The sequence below is a fragment of the Triturus cristatus genome, chromosome 7 (genome assembly GCF_964204655.1).
Source record: "Triturus cristatus chromosome 7, aTriCri1.1, whole genome shotgun sequence".
NCBI classification, from domain to species: domain Eukaryota; kingdom Metazoa; phylum Chordata; class Amphibia; order Caudata; family Salamandridae; genus Triturus; species Triturus cristatus.
The window spans coordinates 237,810,130-237,835,351 of record NC_140590.1 but is presented as its reverse complement, the minus strand read 5'-3'; the positions used below and the strand labels follow the sequence as shown (position 1 = coordinate 237,835,351).

Below are 25,222 nucleotides of genomic sequence, written 5' to 3'. Positions count from 1 at the left end.
TGCTTTTATAGTCCCATGCAATTAATCTAGAGTTGATATCTCCAGACTCTCCAATAGTAGAGGCCTTAAATTCCTGCATAAGGGTATCGTGGGTAATGTTGTGCCACTGCCTCCAAACACTGCGAGAACACACATTAAAGGTAAGGGCTACATTAATCTCAAGGATCTGAAAATGAATCCAGGAGTTATCAGACCATAAAACAGTACGGGGCGCTTCAGTGTGTATGTGTGGAGAGTTGGACAAAATGAGACCCAGCGTGTGGCCCGCCAAATGGGTGGGGCCAGTATTAGTTTTTTCCAGTCCTAGAGTGGTCAAGTCTGCAAGGAACTCAGCAGCATTTATATAGGAACTATTTTCGCAGTAAATATTGACATCGACTAAAAGCATAAACTGTTTGGAAGAGATAACATGAATGGCAATTCATTCCATCAATTTGGCAGTGAAATCTAAAAGTGGCCCTGGTGGAAGATACTCCAGAATACCTTTCCAACAGTCTTGGGCGTGAGCTCGATTTTAAAGATACAAATCGCAAGCTTTTTTTCTGAGCTCTAAAGTGTAGAATTTGTTTTCGGGCTCTTTATAGATAATAGCGATGCCTCTACCTGATCTAACCTACCTGTCCAGCCTTGAAATGTAGTAGTTCTCAGAGGAGCCAGGGCAATAGACGGAGTGGAGGCCTCTTTGAGCCAAGTCTCAGTGAGAAATCGGAAATCCAGGGATTCCTCAGTAATCCAATCCCATAGGCCAAAGTCATGCCTAGGCAACAATCTCACATTACTTAAGAAGCATTTCCAACCATGGGTGGGGTTAGGGGGAGGGGAAGTGAGGGGGAAGATGAATACTTGGGTAAGATTGACTTCTGATCCGCTTGGGATGTAGTAACCTGTGTTACCACCTCTTAATCTAATGTGTGACTCTGAAAATGTATATAGCTGTCTATTGGAATAGTGCTGGCTGACTTGGTCGAATGCGGTACACTAATGTCCATAGCCTTACTTCATATCTATTCTAGAGCCTTAGCGAGCAAGGTTCTTTCCAAATCAAGGGCCAGTGCTAATTTCATACCTTTGTGTGGGATAAGCAGTGGACCGGATTTTAACTCCACAACTACAGGGACTTAATCAGCACCTTCCAAAGCAAGAACCTCATTGATGCCCAAAAATCATTCTTAAAATCAGGATGTGAATTTTTCCTTAATTTTTTTTTTCCTCTGAGAATATTATTCGCCACAATGTTGTTCTTAAAGCTGCTGACCAGATCAAATGATACCCTTTTGCATTCCAGGGTGCCCCATGGACAGTTTTATATGTGAAGATTTAACTGCGTTTTTAGCTCTGTATTCCTCCAGTATATTCTTTGGTGTTGCATCAGCCTGGCATAAGCATCTCCACCCAGCAGCACGGCTACATTTGTCATTTTATCCTTCAAAATTGCATTATTTTTTTTCCTTCAGACATCTAGTAAAGTAACTAATTTTCATAGTTGAAAATATATAAATCCAAATTATGAGGTTGTCTTAAGTCTTCATTTCCTTGGATTCAACTGAGCACTGTACTGCGACCATAATTTGTAACACAATTGTGAGCAACTTTGTTTAGCTTTAATGGGAATGACCAGTTCATCCGAGGGGCGCCCCATTGAAGAAGGAATGCCTGGTAGGGCCTGAGCTGTAAAGCCTTTAATAATTGAGGGATGGAAGTGGGCACCTAGGAGTTGTTTCCTGGATAGGAATTCTCATACATATATTCTTGTATTGCTGGATTATACGCACAGAGCCGCCTATGGTATACTCAGATATGCTCCATGATACAAATCGAACAGAGACCAAGTCATGGCATGTGCTAGGAATTGGAGGGTGTGGGGGTAATCCTTGAAGAATCCATTACCCAGTTGCTCAAAATGATTACTCAGAGGAACACTACCATTTACACTTCAATTTATTGCACATTCTGCCAGGTTGTTTATGGTCACCTTGATGGCATCTCCGCTCCCAACAGCTAGTTATATCACAATTTTTCCTTTCAAAATTACACACAGTGGCTCTAATCTATTCATGAACTAAGCCTCCACATTTTCCATTCTATTGACGTCTGACAATTCTCTAATTCGACAATGCAGATTCTTCTGGACCATTTTATTTTGGAAGCTTTGTACAGTTAAACTTATTTTCATTAATGCTTTATTGTTCTATTTTAACAACTTTATTTCTGCATTTGTGCCATAAATCTTTCAAGTCATTGCAGACCAAACAACTAAATAAATAAAACCTACAGTACTCAAAGTGCATCGAATTGTCGAACTCATGCCACAGTTAGTTGGGTTCTTCAGTGCAAAGACAATAAAAACAGCTGTAAAATACCAGCTATGATGGAGAAGGAAAAATGTGAAACTACCAACTGGAAGATGGGTGTGTATTTATTTCAATGAAAAAACCAAAGGTTACAGGAACGTTCTAGTTGGGCTCCGGTTTCATTCGTACAAAACCAGTGAAATTTAGCAGTTCTAGTTAGTTGAGCCAACCATACTTGGCGCCCACGCAATGCACTGCTTATGATCTCTCATATTACATCACTCATGACATGGTCAGTGACGTCACTGATATCTCCAATTGCATCACTCATGGCGTCATCCTGTGACTAAGTGTTATTAAAAAGTTGAGTGTTAAGTGTATTTACAAATGTGTATTGGTGAATCACTATGTATATGAGTTCTGTGTGGATGATTCAGTAGGTGCATGACTGGCTGTTTAAGTGAATGATTTGGTGTCTCCGGGAATGTATGGGTGAGTGACTAGGTTGTGTATCAGTCTGTCAGTTGGTGTGTAAGTGGCTGTATGGGTGTGTGAGTGGGTACATGAGTGGCTGTATGGGTGAACGATTGGTTGTCTGAATACCTCTAAGGGTGTCTGTGTGGGGAAGATGAGGGTGTGTGTGACTGCCTGTATGGAGGAGTGAGTGGGTGAGTCAGTGGCTGTATGGGTTGGCGAGTGAGAGTGAGAAGGGGGGGCTATATTGGTGAGTGAGTGGATGTCTGTGGTATATGGGTGAGCAACTGGGTATGTAAAAGGCATTCTAGGTGAGCTATGGAGTATGAGTGACTATGGTATGGAGAATGTTAGTGGCTGTATGGGTGAGTGTACTTGTCACTGACTGTATAGGTGAGCGAGTATATGTTAGTATCTGTATGAGTAAGTGTGTAACTGAGTATGTGGCGTTGTAATTGGCTGTGTGGGTAAGTGAGTAGCTCTATGGATGACTGACTCGGTATGTGAGTGGCTGTTTCGGTGTATGAGTGGGTTAGTCAGTGGCTGTATCAGTGGGTGTATGAATGGCTGTATGGGTGAGTGGATGTGTGTGCAGATCTATGAAACGGTGGGTGTGTAAGTACTGGTACGAGTTTGTGAATGGTTGTGTGGGAGTGGGTGTATTAAAGGGACTATGGGGATCTGAGCAGATGTGTTGATGAACCCATGGATTGTCATTTGAGATGTCATGAGTGATGTAATATGGGAGGTCATTAGCAGTTCATTGGGGGGGGGGGGGGGGTGCGAGTTACAGTTGGCTCAGCTAACTAGAACTGCTGAAGTTCACTGGGTTTCTACAAGTGAAACCTGGGCCTAACAATAAAGTCCCTGTAACATTCGTGTTTTCTTTTTCCAGTGATTTTGATTTTTTTTTTTTGATTTTTTTTTTGGGAGCTTTTTCTAAATGCTAATTCCTAACTAGAACGTCCCTGTATCCTTTTATTTATTTTATTAGTAGTAGTCTCGTTTGCAGAGTGGTGGTGGAAAAGGGGTCTGGACCTCAGACCAGCTCTCGGAAATCTTTGTGTTGGACTCACAGAAGGTACCAGGAGGCCTTTTTGGCATCCTAGGTTCCTCAGGAGTACAGTGGACTTCATCCACCAACCTATAGTGCACAAGGAGGCGTGTTTGCAGAGTGGTGGAGAAAGTGAGAATGGCCTCCGAAGGCTTTTTAGAAATCCCACTGTGTGAGACTTACTGGAGGTAACAGGTGGGGTAGTTGGGCCCAGAATAAGTAATTGGGGGGAGGGAAGGGTGGCAACTACCCCTCCTGTTACTTCCAGTAAGTCCCACACATCAGGATTGTTGAGAGGTTGTCGGCAGCAACACCCCCTTTCTCCACAACTCTGCAAACGTGCCTCCTAGCGCACTACTAGTTTAGGAATGAAGTCCCTTTGGCTCTCGAGGGTCTTTGGGGACCAACTAGCCCTCCTGTTACTTCCAGTAAGACCCACACAGCTTAATTGCTGACGGGTAGTCTGAAACAATGCCCACTGTCTCCACCACTCTGCGTATGCGTCTTCTGGTGCACTATTGCTTGGGGGAGAAACAGTCAACTTTAGTCCTGAGGCCCTCAGAAGGTATGGGGACGTCATCCCCCCCCCCCCCCCCCCCCCCCCCCCATCTGCCCCCACCAGCAGTGCGCGGAGAGACACATTTGCAGAGTGGTGGAGAAAGGGTGTGTGGCCTACAACCACCTCTCAGCAATCACTCGGTGCGGAGCTTACTGTAGGAAACGGGAGGTCTTGTTGGCCCCTAAGGAACCTCAACAGGCAAAGGGACTTAATCACCCAATCAGCAGCGTGCCACGATGTGTGTTTACTCAGTGGTGGAGAAAGGGGGCAGGGCCTCTCTCTAGTTCCCACCCTCTTTTTTTTTTTTCTTGTTTTTTTCCCATTTTTTTTTTTTATTTCAAAAGTTTTTTATTGGTTGTTACAGCATAGACATATATAAAGCAAGTCCAGTAGTGTAATATGAGTCATAGATTTACGAATCAAAATTACTGTACGCTACAGTACATCATAGTAAATGACAGTACAAAAGTACAACAGTAGAGTACGTATAACATACTCACGACAATTCAGTAACAGACATTGTATTTCAACAGCATTTTACTCATTCATTAAGGACAAGTATTTATGGTGGCTAGGAGTGCAATGAAGGCAGTCGGGCAGCCTGTGTTGGTGAGTCGTGGGCGGTGTGTGGGCCCATCTAAGGTGGCTTACGTGTCGTGAAGTAGTTATCAAGAGTCGACCATAGTTTTCTCGTGGCAGGTCGCCACGGTGTCTGACGGAGTGTAATATTGTCTGCTCCACGTAAACTAATTATCCAATTCAACCACCCTGCGTAGTTAGCCTTGCTGGTATCTTTCCAGTTGCTGAGGACTGTCTTAACTGCAGCCGAGAGGAGGAGGTCAAGTAATGCCTTATCATCTGCATCAAGGGATGGGTTCTGGGTGAAACCGAAAACTAGGTAGGGGAGCTCTTTCACCGGTGAGATGTGGAATAGCTTTGAGATCAAGTCGAATATATTCTCCCAGAAGTGCGCCACGCAGTCGCAGTCTAGGATGATGTGTGATAAGTCACCCTCCGCGCGTTTGCAATTCCAGCAAAAGGCATCTTGGGAGAGGTTGTGTGCGAATAATCGTGCAGGGGTCCAGAAGGCTTTGTGCAAGAGCCAGTATTTTGTCTGTGATAGTGTGGGGCTGATTTTGTGTCGCGTGCAGGATATCCATGCATTGGTCCAATCCGAGTCTGTGATTGGCCTAGACGAGAGGTTATTCCAGAATTGTGTGATTGGGGCAGTAAGGCCAGATTGTTGGGGACGGCTGAGTTTATAGAGAAAGGAAACCTGGTGTCCTAGTCTGTTTAGTCTGGCAAGGTATGGTGGGAGTGAGGGCGGCGTCGGGGAGAGTTTGAGTTTGGACAAAGCCGTTTTTACATTGAGGAAGTTATAGAATTCAATTGGTGCAAGATCGTATTTGATTTGTAGGTCTCTGAAGGGAATAGGGTATTCCCCCGCGTACAGCTGGTGTGGGAACAGTATGCCTTTTTTGATCCATGCCTCGTTGTGCATGGGCTTACCCTTGTACAAAATGTTACGGTTGTCCCAGAGGGATTCCCAACGTGAGCCTCTGATGTTGAATTCTAGGATTCTATCAAACTTTAGGAGAGCAGATTTTGTGTTATGAAATATCGATTTAGAATGGGTCAGCTGGTTCAGGTTGGATGAGAGGGCCGCGCTAGGGGAGATACCGTTAAGAATTTCCTCCTCAATTTCGAGCCATACTGGGGTGTAGTCAGGTGAGGGAGCGAGCCAGTGGGCTCCTTGTTTGGCTAGGAAAGCGGTCTCATATCTCTTGAAGTCTGGCAAATTAACCCCTCCCGCGGATTTGTCTAAGCGAAGCTTTTTTATGCTGATTCTTGCTCTTTTCCCTTTCCAAAGGAAATTAGAGATGGCCATGTCTAATTTGTGATAGAAGTCTGGTGTGAGGGTTAGTGGGAGCATAGATATGAGGTAATTAACCAGAGGTGAAATCATCATCTTGATGGTTTCCACCCTACCCCACCAAGTGATGAAACGGGGGGACCATCCCTCTAGTTGCGTCTTGATTTTATTTAAAGTGATTTTTTCATTTTGATGGAGGGTCTCCATGAGGGAGTCACCAAACTCGATACCTAGGTACTTCACAAACTCTGGTTGCCAGCATAGTCCTGAGACTCCCAGCACCTCTTTGGTGGTTAAAATATTGAGTGGTTTGACCTCGGATTTATCCCGGTTAAGTTTGTATCCAGAATGGGAAGAGTAACTGTCTATGGTGGGCATTAGTGCAGAGATTGAAGATTCTGGTGATTCCATTATAATCAGGATATCGTCCGCATAGGCGGCGAGTTTGACGCACTTATCCCCGAATTCCACCCCTTTGATGTTATCATTTTTTTTTATATGTGCAATTAGGGGCTCCATTGCCAAGAGGAAAAGTGAAGGGGAGAGGGGGCATCCCTGTCTAGTCCCTTGTTCTAAGGAAAAGGCGTCCGACAGTGAACCATTTATAGCAATGCGTGCGGAAGGTGACCGGTATAGGGCCATAACCAAATCAGTGAAAGTTTCTCCCAGATTAAAGGCGGACATGCAGCTCTTGAGAAAAGACCAGGAGACTCTGTCAAACGCCTTCTCTGCGTCGAGGGTAATGGCTACGGCCGGGGCTGCGAGCATTTTGGCTTTTTCAATGACGTGACAGAGGATCCTCGTATTATCGTTAGACATGCGCTGTTTCATGAAGCCTACTTGTGATGTGCTGATTAGCTTTGGAAGTTGTAGATTTAGACGTGTGGCGAGGATTTTAGCATAAATTTTGCAATCTAAGTTAATTAGGGAGATTTGGTCTGTAATTTTTGGTTAGCAGGGGGTCTTTACCATCTTTAGGTATGACTATGATGGTAGCTTCACTCATGGAATTGGTAATACTTTTTGTTACACTAAAGGATTGGAATAATTTTAGGAGAGTTGGGCTCAGGGAGTTTGTGAGTTCTTTATAGAAGCTGGCTGAGAACCCATCAGGACCCGGTGCTTTCTTACTTTTAAGCGTCTTAATGGACGCTGATATTTCCTGAAGGGTAATCGGAGAGTTCAGTGTGTCCTTATCCGTACCGTTTAGTTTAGGAAGACCCAGTGAGGTTAGGTACCTGTCACAATTTTCCGAGTCAAAGTCTAGGTTGTTATTGTACAAGTCTTGGTAAAATGATTTGAACGTATTAAGAATGAGATTCTGCTTTGTTTGGATGACATTGTCGCTATCTTTAACTGAGGCAATGTTGAATTGCTTATTTTTATGTTTTAGATATGATGCTAAGATCTTCCCAGCTTTGTTGCCCTCACATGTTCTTAGAGCCTTAAACTTATTGATCCAGACCCCTGCCCTTCTGCTGAGTATCGAGTTGTATTCATATTTGAGTTTGGTGAGGTCGTTTAAAATATTCGAGTTTTGGAGATCTGCTATATGGGCGGTTTCCAGCTTTTTGATGTTGTCTTCCAGAGTGGATAGGTCTTTGTTTAGTTTTTTGTTAGTGTGAGCTTGGATGCCTATTATTACTCCTCTCAAAGTGGCTTTGAGTGCCTCCCAAACACTCGCTATGTCTGAGTCGGGGGTGTCATTATGTTTGAGGTAATCAAGGATGGCCTCCTCGATTTTTCGTTTGTTTTCTGGCTCGGAGAATATTTCGTCATTGAATCTCCATCTTTTAGGGGGGAGAATGGAACTAGAACCCACTAGTTTGGTCTGAATGCTGGAGTGGTCGGAAATCAATTTAGGGGCAATACTGGTTTCTTCGATGAGGTGGGTGAAGGGGCTATTAATGAGGTGGGTGAAGGGGCTATTAATGAGGATATAATCTATCCTCGAGTAGGAATTATGAGGATGCGAGTAGAAAGTGTAATCACGGCCATCAGGGTGTTGGAGTCTCCATGAGTCGTGTAAGTTGAATCTGGAACATAGGCGTTGTAAGCTAGTATGTGAGCGTGTGGGGTGGTAGGCGCAATTCGAATGTCGATCGGTGATTGGGGTCAAGTGGCAGGTTGAAATCGCCTCCCACAATTAGTAGTTCTCCCTGGGGAATACAATCTAGGGTCGGGGCTAGTGAATCCCAAAACTCTGGATCGTCAGTATTGGGGCCATATATATTTAAGACATGGATCTGATCTTCGTTTCTCTGAAGGTGTGTCATGATGAAACGGCCGTTATCATCGTGAGTGTGTGAAACTATGGAGATGTTGGATTTCTTAGCTATAAGTGTGAGAACCCCCCTTTTTTTGCCAACTGCTGGGGAGCAAAGGTTGTGAGAAATCCAATGTTGGTTTATAAAGACAGCGTCATCCTTTGATAGTTTAGTCTCCTGCAGGAGTAGAATGTCGCCCTTGGATTTTGCTAGATAATCTAGAACTTTTCTCCTCTTAACCGGATGGTTGAGCCCTTTGACATTGAGGGAAACCATGTTAAGGCCCTCCGAGATGGATGTAGTACGAGTCATTGGATACTATGGTGTCGCTCTAGTTCTGGTGTATTGTTGTTGAAGAGTACGTTAAAGGGTGGTAGGTGTGTGATGAGTATGAATGAGTAAGCTGCGTAATTGGATCTGTACTGTCTCGCTTGTAGCGCTGATACAATGGTGGCGTTAAAACAGACGCATTTCGGGTTTGTAGTGAACATGGTACTGGAGGCTATTGCTGTGGATAGACTAGTAGCACAAGGGGTTAGGTCACCGCATGTGTGCTGCGAGTGCCCCCAAGACATATCGGAAAGCAGTCCTTTTGCTGACATATAGTTGAGAAAGAGCATTAACCTCAAATAGAAAAAGCATGCTGAAACAAACCAGATTTTTCCTCTCCCTTCCCCCCCCCCTTCCCTCCTCCCTCCCTCCCTCTGCTCCCCTCCCCCCTCCCCCCTCCCTTCTCAACAGAACTTGGGAACTGCGACGGCATTGCCATCCATCTGCAGCACAGGAAGGAGTTAGACTGATGGTTGTAATAGGGAACAGGTAATTAACTATATTCGATAGCTGTAATTAGTAAGCAGTATATAGTAGTGTTTGATACACTGATAGTTTTGTAAACATAAAACATAAAACTTAACCAACCAGTGAAGTTTAAGAACATATTCGAAAGGAGTAATGACCGTTTAGCCCCGCACACCGTGTGCATACATGCATGTAAGACATGCGTAAACAACAGGTCTGCACAAATAGAAGACAAGATGACATGAGGGGATGTTCTGCAGATACATATATAGAAAGACCCTGAGGAACAGCTGAGTCCCCGGTGTGATCATGGTGTAGAGAGTGAAGGAACAGAGCATATGCTCCGATTTCGGATTAGAGAGCATCAAGCAAGATCCATTCTAAAACACTTGTTAAGGATATTAATAGAAGTACAGGTGACCATGGTATGAATACTGGGCGGTCTTACCTGACGGAGTCGGTTCAAATCAAAGCATCAACAGAAACTGAAAACAGAGGAGACAGCAGAAAGTTCGGCTGCTCCGGGGTGAAGGTTATTTCAACTAACTATTTATCATAGGAGATACTGAACAATGAGAACATTATGCACTTCAAATTAGAGGTTTGAAATTGTTCCGTTAGAGTCACCCATGACCAGAGCCCGAGTTTATATTTTCTTGCGAGTTGGTCTTCCGTTTGTTTGAAGAGCCATTGGACAAGTCCATGTTCTGCGGTGGAGAGTCGCCGATGAATTGCGCCAGTGCATTGGGGTCCGTGAAGAATTTCGGTTTGCCCTGTATGGTGATCTTGAATTTCGCCGGGCCAACAAAGGAGTATAGAATGCCTTTTGATCTAAGTTTTTCTCTCAGGGCCAGGAAACCTTTCCGGACTTCGAGTGTGTCCTTTGAGTAGTCCTGGGTGAAAGTTATATTATGGCCTTCCCAGGAAATTTTGTGATTGCGTCTTGCGAATTGAAGTATAGCTTCCGTATGTTGGTACCTCAGTGGTTTGCATATCAGTGGACGCGGGCCTCTATATCCATGAGGGATGTAGCTAGGAACTCTGTGGGCTCTGTCGAGTTCAAACTCATGATGGAATGAAATCCCTGTTATCTTCGGAATCCAAGCTTCTAGAAAGTCCACGCAGGAATTCGCATCTTTCTCCGCATTCTCTGGGATTCCAAAAATGCGCACGTTTCCCCTTCTGTTCCTGTCCTCTAATTCCGCCACCTGGCGTCTAAGGTGGACCGTTGATCCCTGTAGATGCTGTATAGAAGTGGATGCAATATTGGATTTGTCTTCTAAGTCACTAATTCTCTGTTCCGCTTCATCTATGCTTTTGTGTACAGAGCTCATGTCGGCTCGAATTGCAGTAAGTTCCAGCTGCATAGAGTCGGTGTTGGATTTGGTTGATTTTGCTAGGTCGTGTACCTCTGCCAGTTTTTTCAGGATTACCTCTAGGGTACTGTTGATGTCCGCCCTCGATTTAATAGGAGAGTCTGATAATGAGGGTTCCGGTTTTACCTTTTTGTTGTTCTTCTTCTCATCCCTGTCCGACATTTTGCAGGCGGGTCGTGTGTGGAGGACGCTATTGCGACGGCCCTCCAGTTTGCGGAAAAGGACAGGGTGGTCTGAAGGATGTCAAAGCGCTGGTCGAGTTAGGTCGTCCAACAGAGATCTCAATAATGTGATCCTAAGGTTCAGAGATCTAGCAGATGGTGTCGGTGCTGGCTAGTGTTCGTGTGTCACTCTCTGCTTGTGGCTGTACTATCATTTGTGGCTGCAATTCCAAAAGATAGTATGACATTAGATTATGCCACCTTGGGTCTGCAGGATTGGTTGAGCAAACTTTCCATTTGTTTAAAGTGCACAGAGCACTATTATTGCATCTCTTTCTCATTTTTCGCGCCGAAAAAAGGTGGAAGATTGAACAGAGTCGCCATCTTGGGGTCAGGCACCAGTGAAGGAAGGTTCTCCCTATTTTCGGCTGAATCGCCACTGAAATTGCGGTCTCGCTACCAAGGGCACCCCTCAGGGAGGCGTAGGGCAGAGGCACCGTGATATTTGGACATTCCGCAGGTCTTTAGCAGCTGTATTAGCGCTGTTGTTGCTTGTAAGGTAGCTGGCGGGCGGCCATCTTAGGGCCAGGCAGGCGGACACACGGAGTTACTGGCAAGCCTGAACCACGCCGTTAAGCTCACCAGTTTTAAAACTGTGAGCATACATTGTCCGGCGCCTCCCTCAGGGCTCACCTTCTCTCCGTGCGCGCGTCTCCTAGGTCCGCCGCTTCCCGCCAGGAGACGTGCAGGCTGACCGCGCTCCGCTCCGCCCTGTGATCAGCGTCGTGGCAGCATGTCGACAAAAAGGTGCGTCCGGCCGATATCAAGAGTCGAGCTTCGCACCGAGTGTGCCTTAGGGGTTCTGAAGTCCAGCTCCGCGGTGCATTCGGGTGAGGATGTGTTTTTCTGCCCCCGAAACTCAATGGGATCGCTCTCCTGCACGGCAGAGAACAGGCTAGGCGGCCATTACCAACGCCGTCCAAGCCACGCCCCCGTTTTTTTCCCATTTTAAATGGCCCCCTTCCTTTGGCTGATTTTGGCCCCGGGGACCTCCTCCCCCAGGGCCTGGCCAGTTTTGTCACATTGGGGACTGGGGACCCCGAAGGCCCCCGCAGTCCCTGCCGGTTCCCCGCATGCTGCGGGACCCAGCATTTCTTTTGGACAGAGGGAGCTGCTAACGGCTCCCTCTGTCCAATAGCAGTTCTGCTCCACATTGAGTAAGCAAGAGCATTTTACATGCGTTCGCTTATTCGAAGCAGAGTGGCGTTTACTATGGCGCAAAGCCGTTTGCTATGGCTATGTACCAGGGCTCACACCCTGGACATTGCAGGAGCCGGCCTTTTGGTGGTTGTCCCCAGAGCCATTTAGGGCTTGAAGAAGGGAGGGGAGTGTGTTGCTCCCTTTATTGGACTACACAGCCCCAGAGAGGTGATGGCCCCTGCATTTAATTTTAAAGTGTTGTTCCCAGAAGGTGGCAGTCCCCTAGCTGCGTGGTGTCCCATGGGCTCTCTCCCTGCACGAATGTCACTTTTGCCCCGGAGAAGTGGCGGTGCCCGGAGCTGCTGGGGTGGGGGGGGCTTTCTCCCCCTCCCATTGCATTAATGTTGTATTTTGCCCTGGGAACATGGCGGTCCCCAGGGCACGGAGGTTGCTGAACAGGCAACCCTTGCTTTTAAAATAAAAATGAGCCCCATGGATGCTAGTCTTAATTTTTTGTGCTATTGCCAAATTAAGGCACATGTGGAGCATTGGGAGGAAAGTGCAAGTGTCTGAATGTACTAATTTTATAGTATAATAGATATATAAAAAATATTACCTTCTGGCGGTTGCCAGTAGGTAGTTATAGTTAGGAACCATATTTACAGTCCAAGGATGACCTGGCTTGGCAGTTCGAGGTAGACTGTTCCCATGAGGCACAGGGTCAGACTGATTTGCATATGGCTGGGTCTAAACTGAGGTGGCATGGTGAGCAAAAGAACAATGGGTTTAACCCAGATCTTTTGACTGGAGGTGAATGGTTGATTTGCTCTGCAGTCCATCCATCTGTGTCTTATCTTTTTTTTTCTTGGGCATTTTCTTTTACTTTAGTGCACTGCTTGTTGATTTGACCGTTTACATACCATCAGACTGATTATTATATAGCACTGGTAATGCGTTTTTAATAACTGATTCCACAAGTTGAGTTTTACAAATGTTTGTTTTATGCAAGGCAATTCACTCTAAATTGCATGATGACTATCAACAAAGAGGAAATGTTGTTCTTAGGGCTCGATGTGAATTTGTAAACCTTTTGAATGCACGGTCACCCTTATTTGATGGGAATGAAGTGTAGATTTCTCAATTTCCTCAATTCTTTTTCACATGGATGCCTTTTGATGCACTGTTATAATTTCTAGTGACTAATGTATAACGTTCAGTTTTAGGTGAAACATGGCAGATGACATCCTGACCAAGATTGAGAACTTCAAAACTGCACCGTTTGATGCCCGCTTTCCAAATATTAACCAGTCAAGGAACTGCTATCAAAATTATCGTGGTAAGACTCTTAGCAAGGCAAAACATTTATGCTTCCCTTTTTGCCAATACAATCATCTGTGCACTGGGCTTCTAGGTTTTTATGTGCCTCCCCTGAACGAGTGTCACAACTCATTCTGGTTTTATTTGGACACACAAAGCAATGTAGGATGTCCTGTTTATATTGTTTTATTCATGTCTTATTTGTCACAAGCCATGCAGTGGAATTTTGAATTGCACGTTGCTTTAGAAACCTACGTCAGTCTACCTACTTACTTATTTATTTTAAAAAAAAAAAAATAATCCCCTTTATATAGTGGCACATACAGTTTCAATTGTACTTGCATTTGTAAAGCACTTCCCAGCCTTGACGGGGTTGTAACGTTCTATGCTAGGCAGCACACTGCACTGGTAACAAAAGGTTAGTGGTTAGTCTTGTGTGGCCAAGCAAACCATTATATGCATTCGCTCAAGTTTCGTTTTCATGAATTATATGGGAGTTATTTGTGGTAATTAGTAGGGGCAGTGGGTGTATATGACACAAGCAAATGTCTGGTGGTATTTATAGAGTTTAGATTGTGGGCATTTTCCTCAAAAAAGAAAAACCATGCATATGGCAGAGTAAGCTATGCTCAGCTAGAGAATGTATGCAGAAGATGGAGGAAGTGTTAAGTAAAGGTCAGTTTTTCATGCCTGATTTTGGGAACATGGTGAACAATTTTTAGGTTTTGCCTAAGACTGCGCATGCGCTCTCTGCAAAATCCTTTGTATCGTAAAAAAATAAGCTTAATATGGGCTTAGTCCACCAATTACTTGCCAATGGTTGGTTTCGACGTAACTGTGTCCTTGCGTTTTTTTTTGTGGTTGTTTTTTTTTTTAACAGATTTTATTTGTCAAATAACACATATAGAGCAGAGCTCTATACCCCAGAGACTTCCGCAGCATCAACATACACCATTTGGATTTTGACTATTTTCATGTAAATGTGGGAAAGAATGAAAAGCGATAGAGATGAAACAGAACAAAAGTACACCAAATGGTGTATGTTGATGCTGCGGAAGTCTGTCATTTTCTTTGTTCAATGGCCTCCAATTTGAGGATGCAAAAGCTAAAGAATGAAACATTTTTTTGCACATGAAGATATTGCTATCCTGGGTATTTTTGATACATGCTAGAATCAGACTAAAGCAAATTGTCTGCTACTACTGTTAGACCACTGCTCCATCCAGGCTGGGTTGAAGAGCTTGAGGGTTTAAAGCAAAAAGTAATGGGTGCATATGGAGCAAATTATAGAGCGCTTTAGGCTGCTCTCTGGAAAAGCAGTAAACTCAATCATAGCAATATTAGAAAATATATGGGTAACTAAGGCAAACGCTGAATGTTTGAGCGGGCGACTTATAATGTTTAAACTAAAGCAAAGTGGGAGTCATTTGGATGGGTCAAACAAAGACTGCTTCCCCAGACAGTGGAATTGTATTGTCTATGGGCCTCGAAATATCTACTCTCCCGCTCGCTATGGCGAATCAGATTTTTTTCAGGTCGAGCTATTTTTAGGACCCACTGGTCCATTCTGGCGAGTGAACTTGAGCTGGAAAGGAACAGGTGTTCTGTACATTCAGAAAGTGAATGAGCAATAAAGATGTGTTAAAATCTTACTTTCATCTGGACACATTTGCTGTCTGTTCAAGGACTGAGGTCCAGGGTCAGTTCATCTTTTCACTAAATGCTGCTTATCTTGGAAGATTTAGGTTTCTTTCTCTTACTACCGTTAATGGATTTTGCCAAGTGAGCTTTAGAAGTGTGAAAAACAAAGATTTAAATAGGAGCAAAACAAATCAGAATTCTTTACTTGGTGATGTGCAATGACAAGTATTTGAAGTGTTTGTAAACTGTTTAGTTTTATCAGACCCGCATGTCAGTGGGATTTTTTGTGGCCATTTAAATGGAAACTGTGCTGATTATAAAGGAGTATGCTAGCACTTCATGCTTTAGTTATGCATTTATTTAAAGTGTTTTTGTTTTAAAACATGATTTGAGAAATATTCCTGCCCAGATGACAAAGCGGTTAATGAACTAAGAGGCAAGTCAGGGGTTGTGTATCCTGTATGTGGCTAGATTTGTGTTCTATATGAAGGTGCTCTCACATGTGATTATGAAGAAAATGGCAGAACAGTGAATGAAAATATTTGCCCAGGATCACACCATTTGAAACCAGTTTATAGGCAAAGAGCAATACAGTGAGGTAGAGTAGATTACGTAAGTCACTAGACCCGGCAGGTCTGGTAAAATGTTTATGGTTTTTTGAGGCCTGGTTTACACTTCTGTAGCTGGTCTGTGGATATCTAGACACTGGACATCTGGTGTGGTAGATAGTGACTGGGTTCCATTTAGAAATTCAGTGAAGGCCTTGTTACCAAGGAGCTGCTGATTTACTGAAGCACTGCTCTTTGGTAAGTGGCATGGCTGAATCGGCATAATGTCTTATGCGAAGGGGGATGGGGGGGGCTTTTAGGTGAGTCCCAGCCTTTTTCCTTTATCCTGTGTTTTCAGCGCTGAAACAACACTCTTTAGGCCTCTATTGTGGGTTCTCTAAGCTGGAGACTACCCTGCTGTGAGGTGCATCACTACACCGATGGTGTCTGATGAAAAGCCTAGAAGGTAATTTCAGTGGAGTACCACCCCAAACCAGTTCTGTGAGGCAATGCTCGTAAAACTGAGGTGCAATTATAGTGCAGTACATTAGAGTGCAAGCACCCAAGTGTCGTGTGTGAAGACTGACACACTTAAGCTGATAATTTATCAGGGAACACGCAAGATCAGTTTCCAAACCAATAACAGAAATGGAAAGTTTCTGATCAGGATAATGGTCCCTAGTCCACAGAGATTTTCATTTTTTTTGTGTCTCGAATAGTTATTCTAGTTCCTTTATTCCACCAATGCATGTCCTCAACAGTGTCCTTTTAAGGGTATCATCGTTTCATGGCTGTGTATAATACCCACTTGTAACAAAGTATCGCCAGTCAACTAGCATTCTTCACTTTTAAGAGATGTGAGATAAGCATATATGGCATTTGAAAGGTGTAATCCAGAATGGAAGATTATTACTCAAAAATCTGCATGTTTTCTATTTTTTGCTTAAACCAGATAACCATAATGCCTTCAGTACCCCCACTCAATCCCACTGCGTGCATGCAGTCTCTCTCAAACACGTGCAGGGCTAGACAAATCTACTCGCTATGGCGAGTCAGAATTTATCAGAGAGCTATATTTAGGGCTGACCCGCCTATTCTGGCGAGCTGACAAACGGGTGTTCAGTTTCCTCACAGAGTGAAGGGACATTAAAGATGGCTTTACATCTTGTTTTTCTTGTCACCATTTATTCTGTGTTCAGAGACAAAGGTCATTTTACATGTACCATTACTTTCCTTTCTTCCGAGTGAAGTTCGAGGATTTTGTAAAGAGAACTGTGACAAACTTGCTGAACAAAAATGTGAAATGAAAGGCTGTAAAATGTCATGGTTTATTCTAACACTTTGAAATGCCTAAAAAGGGAACTGTACAAATACTCTTCCCCCCCCCCCAAAAAAAAAATTCTGTAGTTATTAAAGCCCTTCTCTTGTAATTCTGCGTGATGGAAAAAAATGTAATAGGATAAAACAAATCTGAACACTATACGCTTGGTGTCTGTAAGAATGTTACAGTACTGGGATTGTTAGTGTTTTAGGATTGGCCAATGCAGTAGCAATGTGTGGGTGTTAGTCGAATCTTCTGATATCATTCTGTCATAAAGGTTGCTTTTTTTTCTAAGTACCGCTCCAAGATTAGCTGCTCACTGAAAACGTTAAGTAGAGCTTACTTGGGAGGTGCCCTGTTGTATATATGTGCTTACTTCAGTATGGCTATTTGGGGTCAGTAGTCCCTTCTTTGTGTTTCTATCTTCTCAACCTCCTACAGTACCTAGGAGTGTTCTATTTGGTATGTGAATGTTCCAGTCTTGGCAGTTGATGGTCTGGTCAGCTAGCGAAGTGTTTTATCTCTGCTGTGCAATCTTAATAAATCTATCCTGTAACCTGAAGACGTGTCCTGATGCCTACCTAAACAATTTACAACATTTTGGCGACAATTTGGCTGACCAGACCAAGGCGGAAGCACAGCGCAGCACGAGTAACATTTCGCACCAAGAACCCAAGACACCTTGTCATCCATCTGCGGCTGAAAGCAACTGGAAAAGTAAACTAGATACCTCCTGGTATGCTGAAAAACTTAAAGACACCTGCTGTATGAAAGAAGTTTTCAACCACAAATAGAAGAAACCAACAATCACCAAGAAAAGAGATAAGAACATTGAAAGGAACTGGAAACCTGAGTAACGCGAGGAAAATTGGGAAAAGAAACAAGAATTATCAAACTTGTCATCTCTCCATTTGTTGTCAAACATGAGTCAAGACGACGTGACGGGTATGGAAGACACTTGCTGTTAAAGCGCAGCTAAGAGCTTATCGCGGTTAAAGAATATTGACACTAGGTGCCATGTCAGCGATTGCAAACGTGAAGAGTGTATGTTTTATTGAAACTGACACATTTTAAACCAAGCGCGTTCAAAGCGATTTACTGGATTACATTAAGCCAATGTATGTTTGGAACTGTATATTGCGGAAAACGATATGCGTGGCTGAGGCATGCTATGAGACCTATCTTAAAGACATCTTGTGACATGGACGTGGATAATGAGATAAAAGAAGAAAAAAACGAGACTGTTGAAGAGGAAAGGGAGGCGTGTCCAAGCCTCCGCCTTACCGTTGCTGTTCAGAGATCCTTTCCATTTTTGTTGCCATCCTCCTACTGATGACGTCTTAATCTCCGTGGGTATCGGTTGAGAAGCGTGACATTCCATGTTTAGCGTCTGCTGCCTACCGTCACAGTAACGTAATTCTATCGTTTTCATTACTGCTTCTGGAAGTAAGCTTTCCTCGTAGCCAGGTTGGGCACGTCCTCGCGCAACACGCAACGTCAGGAAGCCATCTTTGCAATTTTGTTTGGTGGTTTCCATGGTAGTGGGATGTACGGGACACTACGCGACATGGCAGTCCATTATCTCGCCGAGGATCAAGTCAGACACCCCAATGTTGGAAAGTGAAGAGCACGCAAGCAGTGTTATTTATTATTTGGATTTTCGAAGCACTTGTGGTTCCGCTTTTAGGTGCATGCGTCTTACTCAAAACATTACGGGTCTTATAGTGGTCATTCACACGCTTCAGCAATTTTATGTCACATTACTTTTTGAATTGCTCTTCCAGCACAAAGGCAAGCCATAAGTCATAGCGTCACATGGAAGCACAGATGAGTTAATTTTAAGGATATTAATCCATTTAAGAGAGTGCCACCTGGTGGATTTTCGAAGGACTTTTTGTAATTTGTATTTTATAATATGGATTGTTATTTTCAGTTGGCAGAAGGAGTGTGACATGGAAATAATACTGGAAAATAATAAAACCTATGGCTGCATTGCTCTTTTGATCAGCATTGGTAAGCTGGAATAGAACTACGGCAGTAAGATTAAAAGTGAGAACAGGGTCAGAGATCTAAAACCTTGTATGTTAAGAACTGGAACAGTAAATGGTTTTGATGATGATGTTCAATAGCACATGTATTTAGTAAAGTAGCGAAGAAGCGCAAAAAGGAGTACCTTCATCAACCACCATCAACTTTTGGAGAGTGTAATTCATTTAATTCCAGCGTTCACTGAGCAGTTCAAAAGCAGGTGTGGCAGATAAAGGAAAAAAAAAAATTAGACCAAGTCATAAGAAAAGATGCCACCTTTCAAAAGTATTGAATGTCTGTAAATTTAAAGAGATGAAATGCAAATGGAAAAATTGGAAAGTAGCAATTCTTATTTCAATATTTACTTTGAGGAAAAAAATATTGCAACTCTTAACCCCGCTTCAGGGAAAAGTAAGGACTGAAGAAGTGAGCCTTGGACCACGACCGGGAGAGGACAACGGTAGTCCCAGGACCGGCAAAACCAGAAACCGGGAGAGGACAAAGGATGTCCCAGGACCGGAAGGGGACAAAGGAGAAGGGGAAATAACAAGAGAACTAAGGTTCCAAACCATCTAGCGGGAGACAACGGATGTCCCAGAATCAACACCGGGACAGGAAAAGAAGAAAAAGTGTCCTTTGACCAGGAGAGTTCACGACCGAGATTCGTGACGACAGGAGTTCCAGTACCACGATAGAAGATCGTGACAAGGGGGTTCTTTCTACTGGGACAAACGTTCCGCGACTAGAGCCGGGCCTTTTAGCCCATAGTACTGAGACAGTTTGTCAACAAAGATTAATTTTAAATGTAATTTAGAGGCCCGAACCACATCTAGAGGCCTATAACCCAAGAAAAGAACCAGAACGTCATTTTGGACTGTAAGAAATCTGGCTCAAATTTTTCTTGGGGAGCATTCTTCCAGAACTTTTTAGCAGTAGAGGCGCTTGTTCAACTCTTATATCTTCAACTATTAGCGGTAAACCGCGACGGACAAAAAACTGATCGGAGAACGTAAACTGTCTCTTCCCGTTTTTGATGGCCACAAGGACTGATTGTAGAGAGTAGACTGTCTCTTTGCGTTTTTCGTCAATCGAAGGGGAGAAGGTGGTCATCCTGATCGTGATCCTCATCATATCCTGCCCCTTTGCCTGCGTGATCTGGAAGTCCAAGAGGTCGCTGACCTCCTACATGTTTTATGTTTCCTTGCTGTTGTTTTCCATGCTTTAAGCTCTTGTTATGTGTTTGAAGCTTTTATTGTGTTTTTCTTTGTAAGGAAGAAGATATGTTGTATATATGTGCTTACTTCAGTATGGCTATTTGGGGTCAGTAGTCCCTTCTTTGTGTTTCTATCTTCTCAACCTCTCACAGTACCTATGAGTGTTCTATTTGGTATGTGAATGTTCCAGTCTTGGCAGTTGATGGTTTGGTCCGCTAGTGAAGTGTTTTATCTCTGCTGTGCTATCTTAATAAATCTATCCTGTAACCTGAAGACGTGTCCTGATGCCTACCTAAACAATTTACAACATGCACTTTAGCAACCGTGGGAAAAGTTAATGCTTACATTACAATTTATGCATCCAGGATACGCATCTACCATAAAATCAAAGGTGCGAAACAGAACTATGGTAATTTGAAAGACCTGGTCTTAAGCAGCTACTGGTCCTGTTAATCATTAAGCCTTTATCCTTACAGGGTGTTTCTCTAGGTCAGCAGAAAAATCCTTCACTATGTGCTGTCCAGCAGCAAAGCTGGGCATCTTTGGTTTATTTTTTTAATAAACTTGGAATGCACCAGCTCAGTTCTTGCTATCTTTGACAAACTATACACAGAAGGGGCTGATTCGGCCATCCCTAGAACAAAACAATTGTGTTTAAAACGGTGGGGGAGATGCAAGTGACTACTACGGTATTAATGTTTAAAAATCCAGTCTGCTTCATGGCACACAATTGACAAGGTACGCATTTGTTTCTGGCAGTTGCTAAATTGCGTTGTACATGAACCGTTTTTCCTGTTTCTTTGTTACGCTCATTTTGTGTATTAAAACCTTTCATGCCCATCCTCAAATTTTCGGGATATCGCAAGGAAAACAGGCTGCTTCAACATATTTTATTTGTGACCATCTTAAGTCGATTTGATGGTAGCTGTGTCAGTCAAAATGTCTGCGTCTTTCTGCTACCTGGAATGCATTATAGGTAACTTAATGTCTTGCAGGACCATACCAAATCAACTCCTCATGGATACAGTAGTGTGGCAACATTTCCAAGATGTATTATATTCCCTTTTGTGCAGACTTTCCCCCCGCAAAATGCAGAGTGCACATCTTTAACTATCTGATTTGGCTTTTCTCTTGGTCATTATATGTGTGTACCTATGTGTGCATATGTTACTGTCTTGCCGATGATGAGTAGGACAGTTCACACAGATCAATGCAGACCGTTTCTACATTCGTTGATATGTACTTTTTAAAGATGTGTGTGTTCAGGAGAGGGCCTCTGATAAGTGAACTGACACTTTTCAGAGATGCTGGAATTGTGTAGTTCAGTGGTTCTAAACAATTGTAAAAATGAACACTTAGTAAATTGTTAAAGTGGGCCAATGAATTAAAGAAATATGCAAACCCCAGATCGAAATTCATATGCAAAAGATTTAGTACATTTACATCCGTAAATAATCCCTAAATACATGGTTGCCAAGGTCGTCTGTGCAGGTTTACTTAAACAGGTTGTATTTACACCTACTGTACAAATTCTCTTAGCCTAAACGCTCAATCATACTCCCACACTCATTCAGTTTCAAATTAATTCGTAGTGCCTGTATTACATGGATCAGTGCACAAAAACAAGTTTTTCCTTTTTATGCACTGTTATTTTACAGATATTTCCATTGCTCTGTATGTAGATTCTATATTTCAATGCATTTAATAATTGAGAATCCTCACTAATAAAGACTCTCAAAACATGGTCTTCACTGGGTCTTTATGACTTACAGATCTGATGCAGAATCGGTGGGACTGGGGAATTTTATACATTACGATTAAGTGGAGTCAAAGCATATATCTATGTTGCAAGGCTAAAGGAGAGTATACATAACATGGCTTAAGAATTTGTGGTCTACGTGCGTTTCGGCAATGCAGCCTTCAGGAAGCCATGGAGATTGGAACCTAAAATGCATATGAAAAAACTATCTGGTTTATACTGTGTTGGCCCCAATGCATTTAATTTGGTATTTTGTATACTAGGCCATTTTGGAACGTGGACCTAGTGAAGACCATGTTTTGAGAGTCTTTATTAGTGAGGATTCTCAATTATTAAAAGCATTGAAATATAGAATTTACATACAGAGCAATGGAAATATCTGTAAAATAACCGTACATAAAAAGGAAAAACTTGTTTTTGTGCACTGATCCATGTAATACAGGCACTACGAATTAATTTGAAACTGAATGAGTGTGGGAGTATGATTGACCTGTCTTACGTAAACCTGCACAGACAACCTTGGCAACAATGTATTTATTGATTAAATACTGATGTATTTGTACTAATAAATGTTATGCATATGAATTTCGATCTAGGGTTTGCATATTTCGTTAATTCATTGGTCCACTTTTCTAACTTTTTCCTAAGTGTTTATTTTCACGATTGTTGTTTATGGCCCGAATTGGGAACGTATCTGTTTTAAGGGGTACCCCTTTTTTGTACAATTAAGTGGTTCTTAACCTTTTGACTCTAGTGAACCCACACTTTCTCATTAGTGGAACCTGGACCCCCACTGAATCATTATTGGATCCCATTTTCGATGATTTGAGCCTCAAACCAATACACTCCCAACACAGAAACCAGCATTCATCAGACAAACACAAATGATTAAATATTTAATTTACAAACAAATATTTAAAAAAAGACATTTTAATGGGAAGGCTGAAGCTTTTCTAAATTTATTTAAGGCCACTCATTGTCCATACTATATTGTTTGATACACCTGCACTACTCCCACAAATCAATCTGAGAATACCAACTTAATTTTTAGCCTCCCAATTTAAATTCCAGCTCATTTAAAGAATATTTTATATTGTTTAATTTTACATTTTGCTTTATGTACGCTTTAGGTACACTTATTCTGATATGTAACTTTCTAAGCAGTCGCGGACCCTCTGAGTAGGCTGTGCGGTCCCCCAGGGGGTCCCCGACCACAGGTTAAGAATCACTCCTGTAGTTTATAGACTTGTGCGAAGTTTTACCCTATTTATTGACTAAGCCACAGCCTGGAAGAGACAGGGAAACATTGAAATGTAGCATCAGTTTTAACATCAATGTCGCAATGATTTTTGGTTTTTAGACTCGCTTAAGTTTAGCTCCCTTTCTTTTGTCATAAGAAAGAGGTAATATGAAAGTAAACCTAATTTACATACTGCTCTCAGAACAAGCATTGTCAAAGCTAACTGGTCTGGTCTTGCAGGCAGGTGTGATTAATTTGTGTTATTTTTATTTTTCGTTGCAAGTTACAGCCACAAAAAAATAAATGGAAAACTAGACTTGCAGCCACCTAACCCACTAAAATGAAAAAGTATTCTCTAATGTGACCCTGTTGATAGCGATATTTTTTTTAATCCCAAGCCTTTTTTATGTAGTGTACTTTATTTTTGGAGATGATTATTCTACTGCCTAAAATTCTTGTTTTGCTTTTATTTCAGACTACTACCGATGCAATAATGCACTGAGTGCTAAAGGAGTGGATACCAAGCCTTGTGAATGGTATTTTAAAGTGTACAAATGCTTGTGTCCTGTCTCTTGGGTAGGTAAACATCTAATTTCATTGAATATTGTATTTAAAACATTGCACGCATGTATGAGCTTCTGCAGTAGTCCTTAATGTCACATTGTTGAGGTATTCTTGAATTTAGAAATGGCTCACTGTAGCAGCAAGTGCAAAGTTAATGATTTTACACTTTTAAAGCGACGTCGCAACAAAGTTTCTGTACAACGGCCACCCATATGCTGCAGACCTTTGCTTGCTTGTCCATTACCCACTTAAAGGAGAGGTCTAGGAGAGACTGAAAACTCCACGCTCCCTTCCCCATGGAACAGAATTCACAGATCTTGCTGTCCCCTCGAGGGTATTTGGAAACTGCCAGCCTCCCACCTGGTGTTCAAGAGCCTGCTGTAAACGTCTGGTCAGGCTACTCTAGGCAACCATGTGGTTAACATGCTAATATGTCCTGTTCTCTCTCCTTCATTTAATCCTTTCTTCTATCCCCATCGTGTAAGGTGATGTATACGCTGTCATTTGCTTATGGGTTCTGAACCAGTAAATTTAAACAGGTTGAATTGTGCCAAATACCCTTTCGCATAACGTTAATAGCCAAGTTAAAGGAATCATCCTGACAGGAGTACAACAAACATGTTGAAGTGACTTTTTTTTTTTCCCTATTCCCTACTCCACCCTCTCCAGAAAACCTAATATTGTTAGTTATTGCTTTTGCCTAATGCTTATCGATTGCTCATATGGTGCCTCTCAATCATTCTTGGACTTCACAACTATTGTTGAATAAATGCCACTTCTCAGAGACCCCCGCTCTTTATTCCTGATTTTCACTTCCCTATTGCCTCTCTACCTGACAGGCAACAAGTAATGCTTATCTCTACAGTTCACAACATAGGGGTGGGTATGCCACAATATTGGCACATCCCGTGCCGTAAAACAATTAGGGAAATAGTTACATAGAACCACACCAAGTGAATGAGGTTGGTCCTCTCCTTGTACAAACACCCTGCCACCTAAGGTGAGAGAGCCAGAAGTGGAAAGACCTGCAGGTTGGCAAACAAAGAAAGTAGTGAAGTACACAGAGCAGTCCAATAGTTATAGTGTAAGGCCAGTAATAAAGTAATTCAAAGTTGTGTTGGTCATATTTATTCTTAGTGTTATTCACATGTCTTGCATCAAAGACTTAATATGCAATACAAACTAGCAGCCGCAGTGTGTTTTGTCATAGACTTTTTCAAGGCTGCAGTAGAATGCATACAACATATTACATTGTTGCGATGACATGAGGATGAAACACTTAGACGTTTGGTTCCCTTCACCAGATAGAACATGAACAAATAGCGATACGTCTGAGAAAACGCCCAAAGGAAATACAGGCATGAATAGGGCACATCACAAACCACACATTCTAGACCATACAGACCAAATGTGCACAACGTGAATAAAATTAGGTGCTCAAACCAAGTAGTGGCATTAAATCAGAGTAGTGAAATAGAGATTTTGCAGCGTGAATCTTTCTGGATTCACTATGCTGTGCATTATTCCGCGATCTTGT

General features: G+C 42.7%; 1 protein-coding gene across 1 annotated transcript in view; it reads left to right on the top strand.

The window, feature by feature from the left end:
* Positions 1-25,222, top strand: part of LOC146809299 (cytochrome c oxidase subunit 6B1-like) — a 61,631-nt gene that overhangs the window by 13,210 nt on the left and 23,199 nt on the right. The window contains exons 2-3 of the mRNA XM_085616109.1: positions 13,271-13,389; positions 23,597-23,697. Of these exons, the coding sequence (XP_085472235.1) occupies positions 13,284-13,389; positions 23,597-23,697 (207 nt within the window). The 5' untranslated portion in view covers positions 13,271-13,283. The remainder of the gene's footprint in view (positions 1-13,270; positions 13,390-23,596; positions 23,698-25,222) is intronic.